Below are 15,550 nucleotides of genomic sequence, written 5' to 3' on the forward strand. Positions count from 1 at the left end.
GATGAAAAAAATGTTATAGAATTTAAAGATAGATAGATAGATAGATAGATAGATAGATAGATAGATAGATAGATAGATAGATAGATAGATAGATAGATAGATAGATAGAACTTTATTGTCATTGCATTGTACAGTTACACGGCAACGAAATGCAGTTTGCTATCTACCAGAAGTGCAAAATGTAACAGTCGTGCAAAAGTGCAGATAAATATCTAGCATATTTACAGCAAGTGGTTTATATGAAAGCATATACAGTGAATAAATATAAAGGCTATAACAATGCAGAGATGTGTGGACATACAGGAGTACAGTGAATGATTATAAAGGTGTACAGTGAATAAATATAAAGGCTATAACAATGCAGAGATGTGTGGACATCATTACAGAATTACAGAAATGTTTCTAAGGCTATGGCATTGAAGAGGAATGTGCAGAGTGAAAGGTTACAAGATTACAAGATTAGGGCAAGATACTCAGTGGTGCTGAATTTTTACCTCCTTCATTTAAACCTGGATAGAAGTATGGATAGCGTTTCTCAGTGAAAGACTGACCAGTGAAAGAGTAGATACGAGATATGGACTTCACATCATAAAAGGAGACCAGACCCTCATCATAATCCACAAACATGCCCATAACCTCCACCTTCTCTCTCAGTGTGATGGGGACAGGGGGAATCAAACTTCTGTGGTGTATCAGAGAGATTCTGTTCTTCATCTCCATGTGTCATTTGTTTTCCATCAACAGACAGTATGAGATCAGTATGAGCTGTATCAGGATCCAGAGTCACATCCACCTAGAGCAGGGGTACTCAATTAAAATTCAAAGAGGTCCATTTACTAAAATTTTCTCCCAGCAAAGCTCCAAATCTTATATTGTCACGTAAAATAGTGTACCCTCATGTTAATAAAATCATAAAATAACACACATACATTTCTATATAATTTATTGTTAAATTTCAAGTGTTTTCAAAGTCTGAACTTGTATGGCACTTGAATGGAAAACAGTAGTTTTCTTTACTACGTCAATTAACAGACAACAGGCACTGAATTTCTTCTGAATAAAATAAATAAAAAGTGCGCAAACAGCTTTGAGCAGCCTGAACTTAGGGCCTATATTTCAAGTAATGTAAAACATTCAGAATATTCTGAATAAAATAAAAGTGCTTTTAATCTTTAAGAAAAAAAATTGAACAAAATACTTTTGAGCTGCCCCTTTTTTAAACATTAACTACATTAATAACACAGGAACCTTAGGCAAAATAACATTTCAAGTAAAATAGAAAAGGGCAGAATTTACTGAATAAAAGACAAGTGCAGAGCTTTGAGCAGCTCCCTCTCTCCTTTCCACCTCTCCTTACTCCCTTTCCATCTTCCGTTCCTAGTGAGAGAAATGGGCATGTAACTGTCATGCCTGCAGTTTGGATATTAATTGTCCTGCCAACATAATTAGGCGCATTACTGCCACCTTCTGCTCTGGAGTATGGAACAGAAACAATCTGTTTTTGGCTTGGCTTTTGATTGCAGGCTCCTGTCGTAATAACTATTAACTGCGTATGAACGAAACATTTATCTTTTTATTAATATCAAAGAGCTTATAATCTTATAATATTGGATTATAATAAGGAGATGCTTAATAAGATAATATTAGAATTTTAACGGGTCTGGGCAGACCCGTCACTCTGTCCGGATACGGAGAGCTGTCCGCCATTTGATTTCTGACCTAGAGAAACAGGTAAAAACAGGTAAAAATATTATGAGTAAATATAAATATATATAAAAATATATGAGTAAACAGGTAAAAATATTAAATCATCATCTGAATTTAATCCAATCATAAAGCTGTACAATGAAAGGGAAAGAACAGTGATTTACTCCAAGTCTGTAATTTGGACTAAAACCTTTGTGTGTTTATTTAATGTCAGGACACAAAACTGTACAACAAGCTCCAGGCTCGATTGTCTTTACCTAACACTGAGTAACACGGACTATAAACTTGACTTTTCTATGTTGAAACACTGACATATTGAATGTGAATTAGTGAACACTGTAAAAATAGATGTGAATATTGACTTGATGTCAGCGGATTCCTCCGGAGTTCCAGTTTGCGGCGGTCATTGGTGACGTCACTTACCGGTCAGCAGCCTCTGAATCCCGGCAGCGCTATTTAAGTGTTTCTGCGTGATTTTCACCAGATGATCTCTCTACAGCTAGGTCGTGATCTGTGAGTTATCTCACCGTCCTACTAAAATTACACTAGTAAACTGCAGTCAAAACCTACTTTTAAGTTAATTAAATTTTACCTTTCTTGTAACAAACAACTGCAGTTATGATCAATCCAACAGCAATAACACATGCTGAAACTGAAATCCCAACAATCCACTTCCAAGCATCAAAGATTTTACCTAAAATAAAACCACATTTAACACATCATATATTTTAAACCATTCAATTAATTTATAGGTACAAGGTGTATTATTACACACAACAGTGTTGCAGTTATTGTTAATAGCTAAAATAAAAATAACATGTAAGTTCAGATGCATAAATGATGTTCATCAAGCTCATGTGTCATTATTAATTACCATAATCTGTAATGATTATTCACAGACATTTACTATCGATGATAATGTCTGTCTCCAGCGTGTGATGTTTTTGCTGAAGTCTGCAGTAAAACCTGTTAGAGCCGCTATAACCATAAACAGTGATGCGGCTTTTCACACTGAAGGTCTCAGTGTCTCTGTGTATCTGTATATCTTCAGCAGTCAGATTGTCTCCGTTTGTGTCCAGCCACAGAACACGAGGTTCAGGTTTCCAGCCTCTGGACTCACACACTAGAGTAATCCCTCCTGAGTTACCAAAACTCTCCATCCTTATCACTGGGTGGCTCCCCTGAACTACAGTATAGTCAATAAAGTAAAATAATAATATTAGCATTTAATGATACAAACAGACAGTAATAAACATCAATTACAAAAGAAAACATCAATAATAATAAAACATCAGTAATGAAATCTTCCCAACAATTGTTCAACACTAAATACTAAAGCCAAGACAAAGCCAAATTCAGTTTTTCTGAAATTTTGTGAAACCTTCATCACAGAGATTGATCTTACCCTCTACAATGACCTTCACAATGATGTCATCGGACCCGGATTTGTCCTCAACAAGACACTTATATTCTCCTTCATCAGAGACTCTGAGATCTGAGAGTTTGAGTGAAGTGTTGCCTTTCTGTAGCTCCTCTTTAAACAGTGATGTTCTTCCTCTATAGGACTGAGCCTGACCTTCATTTTTATCTTCATGATCCCTATAGAGATGCACTAATGAGTACTTTACATGGAGTTTGAACCACTCCACTGTCATGTCCACAGCACTGGTGTTGGGTTTGATAAAACAGGGCAGAACCAGATCTTCACCAGCTACAGCAACAAGAGGAGCTTCTGGACCAATAACCTGTAAACTCTCTGTATTGTGGTGAAAAAAAAGAGCAAATAAAATATATCACTATATTCTGTCCATGTAACATGACTGACTTTACATATTTTTACAGAAAAACACTTGTTTTTGTCACAAAAATAATCTATAATATTTATGTATTACAAAAAACATTTAAGGTCTCATTAAAGAAATAAGGGTCATTTATGGCAAACATTAAAGTTAAATACATGTTAGTAGTTTCCAACAGGCACTTATCAGAGTCACACTGTTCTGGTGGATGAATGATGTTCTGATGTAAAATAGATCTAAATAATCAAATGAATTAAACAGGTTTTAATGACTAAAACAAAACACAGAACAGGAAAACAGACTCAAGACAAGAGAATAAGTAGAATGTAGAATAATTCTAAACTACTTGAAGGCAACTTGATAACATGTTCTTTTAAAACATTTCCATTTCCTTATAAACAATGTATGCTGTGTTTTCAGTTTATTGCAGTGGTTCTCAGATTGCAGCGTGTCTCTACATGCAGTCGGTGTGGCTTCAAGTTTGTTAATGCGTGCAGTATGCGGAAGAACTTGCAGATGCTGTTTCTGAGCCTCTCTGAGCATACTGCCAGTTTAATGCATCAGTTTTATACATTTATATGTGCTTTGTGCAACTGCAGCATGTGGCATGTAATTTTTCCCAAAGAAGAATTTCTATTTAAAGATCTTTAAGTGCCATGTGTCACTCACACAGCTTTCTCAAAAACAAAAGTTCTAATTAAATGTACATATGACTCAGAGTTTGGTAATTGAACCTGGAGTCATATCAATACATCAACTGGACTTCTTTCTAACTTCCCTCAGGCTAAAGAAGTTACTCATATGAGTAGTGAAATGTTGTGTTCTAATTAGAAAGAAGTCCACTTGACATGATTCAACTTCCAGATAACCTCACATGGATGACTGAGAATCTTCACATACGACTCAATAAAAATATACAGTAAGCACAAAATATCAGATTTGATAAAAAGAGCTTAAAATTCTAATTAAAACAGCCACACTCTCATGACGCGGGGTAAGGGAGCGGACCCAAACGCAGGATAGCAAAACAAAACAGGGTTTAATAACAAAAGAAACACTAAACAGAACACGGACTGAAAACAAGACAGGACAACAGTAGATTCCGCGCTGCACAAGGCAACGCGGCACAGTTAAATACACAAGACAATCAGGTACAATTATGAGCAGGCATGGAAACAGGGCAGGGCAGACAAGGGCAGGGCAGAAATGTGACGAGGAACATAAACAAACAAATGCACGTGGCCAAAGTCCGGGCTGAGTCATAACAGTACCCCCCTCTGAGGCGCGGCTCCCAAAGCGCCTAATCCTGATGAAGTCTGGGAGAGGGGAGCAAGGCACACGGCGAGGCAGGTGGGGGGAGCAAGGCACACGGCGAGGCAGGTGGGGGGAGCAAGGCACACGGCAAGGCAGGTGGGGGGGAGCAAGGCACACGGTGAGGCAGGTGGGGGGAGCAAGGCACACGGCGGCGCAGCCAGAGAGGAACGAGCGATGTCCACAGCCGAGCTGGGGGAACGAGCGACGTCCACAGCAGAGCCGACAGGCCAAGCGCCACCCCCGACGCACCGCGGCCAGTCCAACCTCTCAGGAACAGGGAGGGAGGGCGGGGGAGAAAAATAAATAAATAAATAAATTCTCCACAGAACAGAAAATCCATAGGGGTAAAATATACGGGCCTGCAACACCCCCCACCGGACAAATGCGGGGCGATGTCACAGGACACCAAAAAAACAAAACAAAACTCGGGCTGGCAACATGGCCCGCAACCCGGAAGTGAGGCGGCACCCCCCGCAGAGAAACCGGATGCGGAGCGGCATCCCTCACCGAAAAAATGCGGACCAATGTCACCAAACCCGCAAAGTCCAAAAAACAAAAAAACAAAACAAAACAAAAAAAATACTCCCACGATAAGCCGGTCCAAGCTACTATCCTGCTGGGTCCTGGTGCGGCAGAATCTTCTGTTATGACGCGGGGTAAGGGAGCGGACCCGAACGCAGGATAGCAAAACAAAACAGGGTTTAATAACAAAAGAAACACTAAACAGAACACGGACTGAAGACAAGACAGGACAACAGTAGATTCCGCGCTGCACAAGGCAACGCGGCACACTTAATAAGTTGTAAATACACAAGACAAGCAGGTACAATTAGGAGCAAGCGTGGAAACAGGGCAGGGCAGACAAGGGCAGGGCAGACATGACGAGGAACATAAAGAAACAAATGCACGTGGCCAAAGTCCGGGCTGAGTCATAACACACACATAAGCAGTGATTTTGCGAACAATATTAAAAAGGAATGGCAAATAACATTTGCAATCATGTTTCCTACTTGTCGTTGTAAAAAGAGGCACATAATTCCAACCTGTTACGGTTCAGCCTGGACTTGTGGCCATGTGCATTTGTGTATGTTCCGTGTCACATGTCTGCCCTGCTCTTGTTTACTCCTCCCCATCTTTACACACCTGTTCCCTAAGTGTTAATTGTTATGCCTGTTTAACTGTGCCACGTTGCCGACGGCAGCACGGAATAATCATCAGAGTATCATCAGAGTACCCTCATCCTTTGTCCTGTATAGTTTCATCTATGGTCCTGTTCTATGTACTTACATTATTAAACACTATATATTTGAAGCTATCCTGTATCCGGGTCTGTCTCCCTCCTCCCTGTGTGACAAAACCTTTACGTGAAGGTATAGTGTATATAAAATTTCAAATGGAAAAGCAAAGTCCATCTGTAATTGAATTTTCTGTATTTTGAAATACAAGCCTGCTATATTTTAATCCCAATAGCAATTCCCCATTTGCTATTTCACTTCCGCCTGCCAAAACTTAAATGTGATCACAATTCCCTTTATATTATGGGTTTGTATCTGCAGTGACGTCATTCACAGTCAACCTTTGGCCGAACAGAATATGTGCAGTTTTTATTTACTCTTTAACTCAGTGTGTTTTATTAATTTCATAAAGAAATATGTAGAAGACTCATTAGTGTATCTCTATAGAGATCATGAAGACAGAAATATTGGTCAGGCTGAGTCCTATAGAGGATGAACGTCACTGTTTAAAGAGGAGCTACAGAAAGGCAACACTTCACGCAAACTCTCAGAAGAGTTATATAATGATATCAATAGCTCTGTAGCTCTGGGTCATTGAACCTGTCTAAGATTTCTAATTAAAAGTGGAATTTGTAAAGATTGCGGTAGCTCATCACTATTATTTATAATGGTTGCAGAATGTGTTATATAGTCAAATAATTATGCAGTTTGCAGATGACAACTTTTTTTTCTAAAAAATGAACATCAAATACCATTAGCTCTGCATTCTGTTAAACAATTTTCTAAAGATTCAGGTTTAATGTTGAATCTAGTCATATGTGAGATGTGAAACTCTACATAACTGCCCACTAAAGTCTTTATACAACATTTAAATTAAGAAGGAAGTAAAGTATTTGGGAATCATTATTTATAAAGATAAAGAAATAACGAATACTAATATATGGATAATAAAAATAAATATAAATTAATTTTAGACAGATGGCTTAAGACATCTTACAATTTTTGGCAGGATGCTTCTGTCTAAGATGGATAGTTTACCCAGCATTCTCCTTACCAATCAATATGTATTATAAAATTAAATAAATGGGGTAAATTAATATGGAAGAATAAGTGTCAAAACATTACAAAAGGGGATTGATTTCAACATTATAAATGGTGTTTAAAATTAAAATGTTTAATGTCCTTCATCCAAAATTGTCATTCTTTTTAGTATTGTGATGGACATTTTTACCAAGAAGCTGTTTGTGAAGTTCTGACCTTCTGTGTGCAGGACCAAAAGTTGGTTGTGACTAGAAATTGTTATTACCAGACATTGTTTGTGTAAAATTTTAGAGGGTCAGAATGAGCTGGAGACGAGTTGGCTCATAAACAACTCTATGCAGACCTCGGTAAGGGTAAGATTCTCCTGATCAGGAGACGAACAGTCGTTGTGAATCTAGCCAATGATTGAGGATGTTTTCCTTCCTTTAGTCTCTGTGTTTGAATCATGTCTATAAAATCACAATATAATGAATGATCAAGGACTTTCCTCGCTCATGCTACACGATGAGCGTTGGGTCTTGTTGCGCAACATAAATGCTATTTTTTCAAAGCGGTATATTGTCTATTAGTAACTAATGGTTAAAGATAGCGTTCTACAAGGCCTCCTCAGTACTTAGAAAGCTCTCCATAGAAGGTATTGATTTTTGTGATAGAAAATGTACAAATAGATTTGTAAGAAATCTTTCACAAGCATTTTCCAAAACCCTATTAAAAGAGGATATGTGTTGAAATATTCTGATACGTTAGAAATTTAAAAAAAAGGAAAATGTATGTATTTACTCCTCTTCCTCCAAAAGAAAGTTAACTTAAAATTTCTTAAAATTCACTCTTGAGGTGAATAATTGTGTATTTTGTGAAACTAATATTGAAAGTCCCCCCCCCCCCCCACACACACACACACTTTCAGGTGGAGTGAGTGTGTTTTTTATCTGTGTATGTGGTACCACTCCTAATTTACTACTTATTAAGAGATAGTAAGGTAGTTATTAAGTTTGTATTGTAACTATTGGGTACAATTAAGAATGTAGAATAAGGTAATGCAGAATAAGGCATTAATATGTGCTTAATAAGTACTAATAAATAGACAATATTCTATTAATATTCATGCTAATAAGCAACTAGTTAAATGACCCTAAAATAAAGTGTTACTGTGCATGTTATGGAAGAATGCCATCTAAAATTATATGTCTTTACAGTAAGAGGTAATCAGTTGAGAAATAATTCACATGTTCTGTCCTGTTCACTGACCACAAGGCACATGACCGTGAATGACGTCACTTCCAGATATAAACACGCCCCATAATATAATCCCGGCCCCCAACAATGATTGACGGGTTTATGTGGAGACATTGGAAACCATCTGCAAAGTAAATTACGATTACATTTGAGTTGTCAGGCTCTGTATGTGACATCAATTATGTCACGGTTTTTACAACGACAAATATAATTTGCCATTCCTTTTTAATATTGTCCGCAGAATCAATTCTTACACACACACACACAATCACACACACACACACACACACACACACAGACCAACACAGACACAAACACACACACAAACACACACACAAGCGCAGACACACAAATACACAGACACATACACACACAGACACACACACAGAGACACACACAGACACAGACACACCCAGACACACACACAGAGACACAGACAAACACAGAAACACACACAGACACAGACACACCCATACACACACACGCACACATATACAGACACACAGACAGACACACACACACACGCACACATATACAGACACACACAGACACACAGACACACACACAGACCAACACAGACACAAACACACACACAAGCGCAGACACACAAATACACACACACACACACACACACACAGAGACACACCCAGACACAGACACACCCAGACACACACAGACAAACACAGAAACAGGCACAGACACACCCAGACACACATATACAGACACACAGACAGACACAGACACACACACACGCACACATATACAGACACACACACACAGACAGAGATGCAGTGGGTGTGTTACCTGACTCAGATGCCATAAAGTAAACAGTGAGCAGCATCAAACGAATAAACATCTCTGAATGACAGTTGATTATTATTCCTTCAGTCTGTTTTGACAAAATAAATAATATTATATTAATTACACATTTATCTCATCTGAACACTTAAAATAATCAAATAATTTTATAGTAAATAAAAATTTAGAAAATAATAATTTATTTTCTCATTAAAACGCTTAAATACGCTAAAAGAGCGCCTCTCTGTCTGACAGGTCAGCTCGTACAAACCGGGACGTTTCTCGAAGTTTATATCCAGGAGATTTTCAGGAGATTTTCAGGAGATTTTCAGGAGATTTTCAGCAGAATGAAAGTGCAAATTCACTCCCTGATATTAGACGGTGCAATGAATAACAGAAATACTCTGAGACACAAGGTGGCGCTTGTGTACATTTAGGCTTCTGACACACAGAAGAAGAAGAAATATATGATCGCCATTTTTGTAGTCGCTGTCGCGTTTGTAATAAAGCTCTTTGTTTTCATAAACCAATGACACCTGGGGCCTGTTTCAGAAAGGAGGTTAAGTGAAAACTCTGAGTATGTTAACCCTGAAATGTCTGGGGTCAGAATTGTTTCGTTATTCTGAATAAATACACTATGATCCACAAATAAATATAAAGAGTTTCACAAATATTTTTACAAATTTCACAAAAAGAAATGAAATTCACAAATAAATAAAATGGGATTTGCAAAAAAAAATATTTATAAATTGTATTTATTTGCGAATTGCTTCCTGCTCATTTGTGAATCGCGTTCTGTGCATTTGAAACATTTCTAACGTCAAGACCTGCACAAGAATCCACAACTAGGTGGACTCCGCCCACCGTCTACTCCAGCCAATCGGACAACGGTCTCGTGGCGCTGACCAATCGTGGCACGATCTACCTCAAACCAATCACGTTCCGATTTACTCGCACTATCACAGTGTAATATGTACTGCAAAATACGATTAAAAAAAACAAATAAAAAACATTTGTCGCAGATTCGAGCCCAATCTGGTAACCCTGTATGGATTGTAGCCAGCACTAAGGGTTAGTTCAATTCTGCTTTCTTTGGAAATGATTTCAGCATCATCAATGGGTCCAGGGGTAGTGTGAAGAGCGAGTAAATCAGAACGTGATTGGTCACCTATTTGTGGATTCTTGTGCAGGTCTTGACGTTAGAAATGTTTCAAATGCACAGAACGCGATTCACAAATGAGCAGGAAGCAATTCGCAAATAAATACAATTTATAAATATTTTTTTTTGCAAATCCCATTTTATTTGTGAATTTCATTTCTTTTTGTGAAATTTGTAAAAATATTTGTGAAACTCTTTATATTTATTTGTGAATCATAGTGTATTTATTCAGAATAACGAAACAATTCTGACCCCATAGAAATGAGTTAAACCCGAGAAAGCAGGTCAAGTTAAGCCCGTTTCTGAAAGAGAGGTAACTTATACTGAGTCAGTTACCATAGTAACATAGAGTTTCTTCCGGTCTCCTCCCCTTTTTAAAGAGGAAGCGATGTTTAAACACCTCATTCATTGCACACATTTCAGTTACACAGAGAGCAGCAAAGGGAAGAAAATGTCCTTTTACAGACGATCCTGTAGATGTAGAATCTGTATCGGGAGAGGATTTTGAGGCCCAGAGTGGATTTTGGTCACACCCCTATGCATTTTTAATTGAGCGGTACCGTTTTTCTTTACAGTCAATAAGATCCATAATCTCATCCATCCTTACATCAGAAACATCAGCCATCGCGGCCGTGCTCTTACATCCGAGCAGATGCTTTGCGTTGCCTTACGTTTCTTTGCCCCGGTGCGTTGCACAGCACGGTGCACACGATCATGACAAACAGACAAGATGCGTACAAGTTCTTGTAGATGCGATGCACGCGCTTCGAAGACAACATGTCAACAAAACACCACGTACCGCGACAGTACTGTAGCCAGGTACCACAGCCAGGTAACCACAACGTGCGCTCTCGTAAAAGTAAGGCACGGCGATGGAGAGGCAGCGCTCGAGCGCCATGGACAGTAACAGCGCGAGAGCCACGAGGCTGAAGAAAGTCATGGCGAAGTACCGGCACGAGACCACGCTTCCACCGAGCGCGCGCAGAGACTCGTTCCGCGCGTAGCAGCAATCACCAGCGGGCTGACGGAGCACGTGACCAGCAGCGCGGTGAGCAGTATCTGAAACAGACTTCATTTAGAGGAGTGACCTCGCGCGCTCTGCTTCCTCCTCCTGCGCCGGACCTCCAGCAGCACGAGCGCAGCCACGTTCCCAAGAACTCCGGCGGAGAACATGAGCACGGAGGTGGTGGGATAACCTTCCCGAACCCACTTCTCACTATCACAATGCTCAGTAAAGTTCATCTCCTGTGCGCGCTCTGTGTGTGTGTCTTTAACAGACTTTGTAGTGTGTGTGTTCTCCGTGTTGTTACGCGCAGCCACGCCCCACGGCCCCAAAGGCGCATCGTGACTTTCAGGCACGCAGAAATTCAAAATAAGCCACATTTGGGTTGAAATTTTCTGAAATAAATGAAGTGTGGACGTGAGGCTCGTGACTGCTCACTAAAAATGACTGAACAGTCAAGTACATGTTTCCATGATTCAAAATTCAAAAGAATCCAATCAGAGAATTCAACCATTTCCTAGTTCGGGAACAGCACCATGCAGGACAGGCGAGTCCTCCAGAGGGTGGTGTGGTCAGCTGAACGTAGCATCCGTGTCGCACAAACTTACAGTTAACATTGAACAGGTATAGAATGTTTTTGCAAAAAGAGAGGTAAAATATTACCAAGATAATATGTACTGTACCATGCTGATATACTCTTACCCAAAAAGACTGAGTGGTGTAATGACACCAAAAGGGGCTTCAATAAAGTAAAAAATTTAGGCATGTGCACATTTATATAACCAGGTTAATGTGTTGTGTTAATTTCTCCTATTATCTTTGTTTTATCCACTGGGTGCATCTGATGCTACTGGAAATCTTTAATTACTTAAATTTCTTTATTTTTTCATTTTTCATTCACATTTTATTTACTCAGTTTATATACAGCTTATCTTGATTGAGCACAAGGCCTTAGATGACTTCTTGTGACTATGATTTATTTAAATAGTATAAACTCAGAGTCAGGGGGGCACAGTGGCTTAGTGGTTAGCACGTTTGCCTCACACCTGAGAGGCTCCCCGAGACCTGAGGTAGTTCAGATAAGCGGTAGAAAATGAATGAAAGAATGAAACTCAGGTGTGATCTTGTGGTTTTATTCACTTGAGTGAATTAAGCACTATGTTCACCTTCGACTGTTCTTTTCACACACAGTCCATCTTAATTGTTTAGAAGCAAGACAGACCCCTAAACACAAACCCTGCAGTGAAGTGACTTCTTTCGATGGACTCTCCTAATGAGACTGGACCTGTAAAGAGCTGAGGATATTGTTGACGTCTGCACGGGTTATACTATTTTATCCAGTGAGCTCTGTAACTCCTTCAGTGTTGTAGCTGGACTCGAACATTTCTCTGACAACTGTTGAGCACTCAAGAGTGGTCTAATGTTTCTAGTTTCTGGCTAGAATGTGGAAAAATATACAAGAATACACAAGACACACAGTGTTCCTTTGTTAGTAGAATTTATGCCCATGCTGGAATTTGTTTCTGTGATTTTATAAATCTCTGTATGTATCTTTGTTGGTTTTTATGTTTTATTTATTGTTTTGTATTCATATCTGACACACTGATCTTGTTGTGAATGTAAAATTTGTATTGCTTGTTAGATTAAAAAAAATAATTCTACACACAGAATAGTATTTTATATTGCTTATATTGTGTGTCTGCTAAATATCAAGGTTTTGTTTTATTTCTTTTAGCTCTTTGAGAAGGAGAGAGAAAAGCAGGTGGATGTTTCACTTTCACTCATCCCTTTCTCCCTTTTCTCCTTTCAGCTCGTGTAAGAACGCCTGTATATATTGTAAACAGCCTGTGAAGTCCTTAATGTAGACAGATTCTGATAATTTTTTGTGATTGTCTGATCTCTGTCTTATACATAAACAAATTCCTGATCAATCATAACCTGAACAAATCCTTAAACTAATAAATGAATAACTACTTGGTCAAATCTTTTATTTATATATAATCCTACGTTCTCAGCATTTATGGTTTCTAGCCCTGTACTAAAAGTGTATGAGATAAAGCTAAAAATTCTGCTTATTTCCACCGTCTCATCTAAAGTTGCTCTCAGAACGAAAATTCATCCAGTATTTTTCACTGAAAGGAAAATGACTTTGACCTGTTCATTAGAATATATATATATATATATATATATATATATATATATATATATATATATATATATATATATATATATATATATATATAACTGACAAGGATAGAGGCTAGTGCAGGCAAAGTTCTACCAGGCTGGTGTGCCCATTAAAACACGGAAGCTCCAAATAATCCAGTTCCTTAACATTTTTTTATCAGGCAATCATGAGACCAGAGCTGTATGGTATCTAAATCAAACAAAACAACATTTTAGAATTTTAAACACATAAATCAATCAAACACAAAATTGCAAATAAGCAAACAATAATACTAAGCATTACATAACTTAAATATATTTAAAGAAATACAGAAATTAATATAATATAAACTTACAATTTCAAGCACTCATCAACTCTGAATCTCCCCATGAGCTGTTGGATGCCTGAACAAAGAGCCACTAATTAACGATTTAACGTAGCTGTGGAGACAAAGCTCCTCCCACCCTACTACAAGGAATTCTCAACACACACACACACACACACACACACACACACACACACACACACACCCCAAATGCAAGTGGATGTTAATTTGAACCTTTTGGTAAGAATGTACTGTGAATTATTGTTGTGAATCACTGCAACGTGCTCTGTAACAAAACCTGTCTCTAAAAGGCAGAAAAGTATAAACAGGAAGAACTGACAACATCATTAGTGACAATTAGATGGTTAAGCATCATAAATTATTATCAGTAACTGGCTATTATTGTAGGAGTTCAGGTGTTTTTAGTGTACGGTTGACGACACACACAAACACACACATGCTACTGGAATGTGATATTATGTAAGTGGACCGATTATTAATGGTATAGTTGTTTGTACAGTATTCATAAAAAGTCCACTGATTTAAGCAAAGTGATAAAGTGAAGCTAAAAGTTGATGATATTTCCTTTTGAACAATAATGGGGTTTTATTATTATTATTGTTTTATTATTGTTTTATTAGGATCCCCATTAGCGGCCCATTTAATGGCAGCTAATCTTCCTGGGGTCCTCTTTTAAAATTATTCACAACATAAAAATCACACAAAACAATAAGCAACACAAATTACAATCAAAAAAATTCAAACATTGCACTTACATTCAGAGAACATAACATTTAAAAGAACATGACAATTTACAGCTGGCACTAGATCATTTGCAGCAATTCCTGGGTTACTGTCCTCTTAAATTTGTATTCGTTCTGAATTCTGCGTGATGAGATAGAAAGCCTATTCCAAATAGATATTGCTCTGTAAAGTGATGTGCGTTTCAAAAAATCTGTCCTGGGAGGCGGAAGTTTTATATCACCACCTAGTGCCTGCCTGGTGGCGTATAGGTGTCCACTTCCTACAAAAGCAAACTGCTCAGAGAGAAACTGTGGCTGTCTCATAAATACTGCATTCCACAACATTAAAATTAATCCTAATTTAATTTTGTCGTCAACTGTGAGCCAAGAAAGACGTTTATGTATCAGGGCCACGTTAGTCTTTAAAGAGCACTGAAGGACAGTCCTTGCCGCCCTATTTTGTGCCACATTTCAGGCTTCAAACATAATGATATGAAACTGTAATATTTTGTATGAATAATCAACAACAAGTGGGACACAATCATGAAGTGGAATGAAATTTATTGGATATTTCAAACTTTAACAAATCAAAAACTAAAAAATTGGGCGTGCAAAATTATTTGGCCCCTTTACTTTCAGTGCAGCAAACTCTCTCCAGAAGTTCAGTGAGGATCTCTGAATGATCCAATGTTGACCTAAATGACTAATGATGATAATATAGAATCCACCTGTGTGTAATCAAGTCTCCGTATAAATGCACCGGCACTGTGATAGTCTCAGAGGTCCGTTTAAAGTGCAGAGAGCATCATGAAGAACAAGGAACACACCAGGCAGGTCCGAGATACTGTTGTGGAGAAGTTTAAAGCCGGATTTGGATACAAAAAGATTTCCCAAGCTTTAAACATCCCAAGGAGCACTGTGCAAGCGATAACTTTGAAATGGAAGGAGTATCAGACCACTCCAAATCTACCAAGGCCTGGCCGTCCCTCTAAACTTTCAGCTCATACAAGGAGAAGACTGATC

General features: G+C 38.3%; 1 protein-coding gene and 1 pseudogene across 1 annotated transcript; both read right to left on the reverse strand.

The window, feature by feature from the left end:
- Window positions 1–1,286: 1,286 nt before the first annotated feature.
- LOC113663132 (butyrophilin subfamily 2 member A2-like) lies at window positions 1,287–9,760 on the reverse strand. Its single transcript, XM_047819859.1, has 6 exons — window positions 9,402–9,760; window positions 9,137–9,221; window positions 3,113–3,463; window positions 2,615–2,893; window positions 2,300–2,401; window positions 1,287–1,719 (listed from the first exon to the last, which is right to left on the reverse strand). The coding sequence occupies exons 2-6, from the start codon at window positions 9,186–9,188 to the stop codon at window positions 1,652–1,654; spliced, it is 852 nt and encodes a 283-aa protein (XP_047675815.1). The 5' UTR covers window positions 9,189–9,221; window positions 9,402–9,760; the 3' UTR covers window positions 1,287–1,651.
- A 786-nt stretch (window positions 9,761–10,546) lies between these two features.
- On the reverse strand, window positions 10,547–11,732 carry LOC125145741 (annotated as a pseudogene).
- Window positions 11,733–15,550: the final 3,818 nt, after the last annotated feature.

This window comes from Tachysurus fulvidraco, chromosome 1 (genome assembly GCF_022655615.1).
Source record: "Tachysurus fulvidraco isolate hzauxx_2018 chromosome 1, HZAU_PFXX_2.0, whole genome shotgun sequence".
Lineage (NCBI taxonomy): Eukaryota > Metazoa > Chordata > Actinopteri > Siluriformes > Bagridae > Tachysurus > Tachysurus fulvidraco.